The following is a 600-nucleotide window of genomic DNA, read 5'->3' on the forward strand; positions in this document are numbered from 1 at the left end:
AATAGAGAAAGCCAATCCTCGTTGTCACCGCACACCAAAAGAAGATCCTATAGGATGGCGCCCCAGTATTTTGGGGGAGGGGCATAGTTGGGGTTCTGCAATGTTATAAAATATCTGTTCCTTTATTTGTGGTATAGAAATCATTGTGTGCACAGAAAGTACCTTCATCAGGAAATGCCCCCGAAATGTAGAGAATAAAGTCTGATCACCGGTGACAACGCGTCCGCATCCTCCATCTGTATACAGAGAATGTGATCGCCGGTGACAACGCGTCCTCCATCTGTATACAGAGAATGTGATCGCCGGTGACAACGCGTCCTCCATCTGTATACAGAGAATGTGATCGCCGGTGACAACGCGTCCTCCGCAGCCGGCTGAGCCCGGGCGGTTGGTGCCGGAGCCGCCCCCGCTCTGTAATATTATCGCCTTTCACAGCCGCAAACGTTTGATGTCTTCGCTGCGGAAGTCTATGCGTAAAGCCAGAACTTGTCGGACCTCCGCGGGGGTGAGTCTCCAGGTCAGGGGCCCTGAATTGGGGCCCCAGTAGTCCAGGATCTCCGTCACCTGGAAAGAAAACACAAAAAAACGGCATCAGAAACA

The 600-nt window shown here is 51.8% G+C and overlaps 1 protein-coding gene across 1 annotated transcript in view; it reads left to right on the forward strand.

Annotated features, from left to right (window-relative positions):
• Positions 1-299, forward strand: part of FUK (fucokinase) — a 16,082-nt gene extending 15,783 nt beyond the window's left edge. Inside the window, 1 exon segment of the mRNA XM_018575285.1 lies at positions 291-299. Within this exon segment, the coding sequence (XP_018430787.1) occupies positions 291-299 (9 nt within the window).
• The last annotated feature ends 301 nt before the right edge of the window (positions 300-600 follow it).

This window comes from Nanorana parkeri, unplaced genomic scaffold (genome assembly GCF_000935625.1).
Source record: "Nanorana parkeri isolate BGI_ZX_2015 unplaced genomic scaffold, ASM93562v1 scaffold3736, whole genome shotgun sequence".
Classification (NCBI taxonomy): Eukaryota; Metazoa; Chordata; class Amphibia; order Anura; family Dicroglossidae; genus Nanorana; species Nanorana parkeri.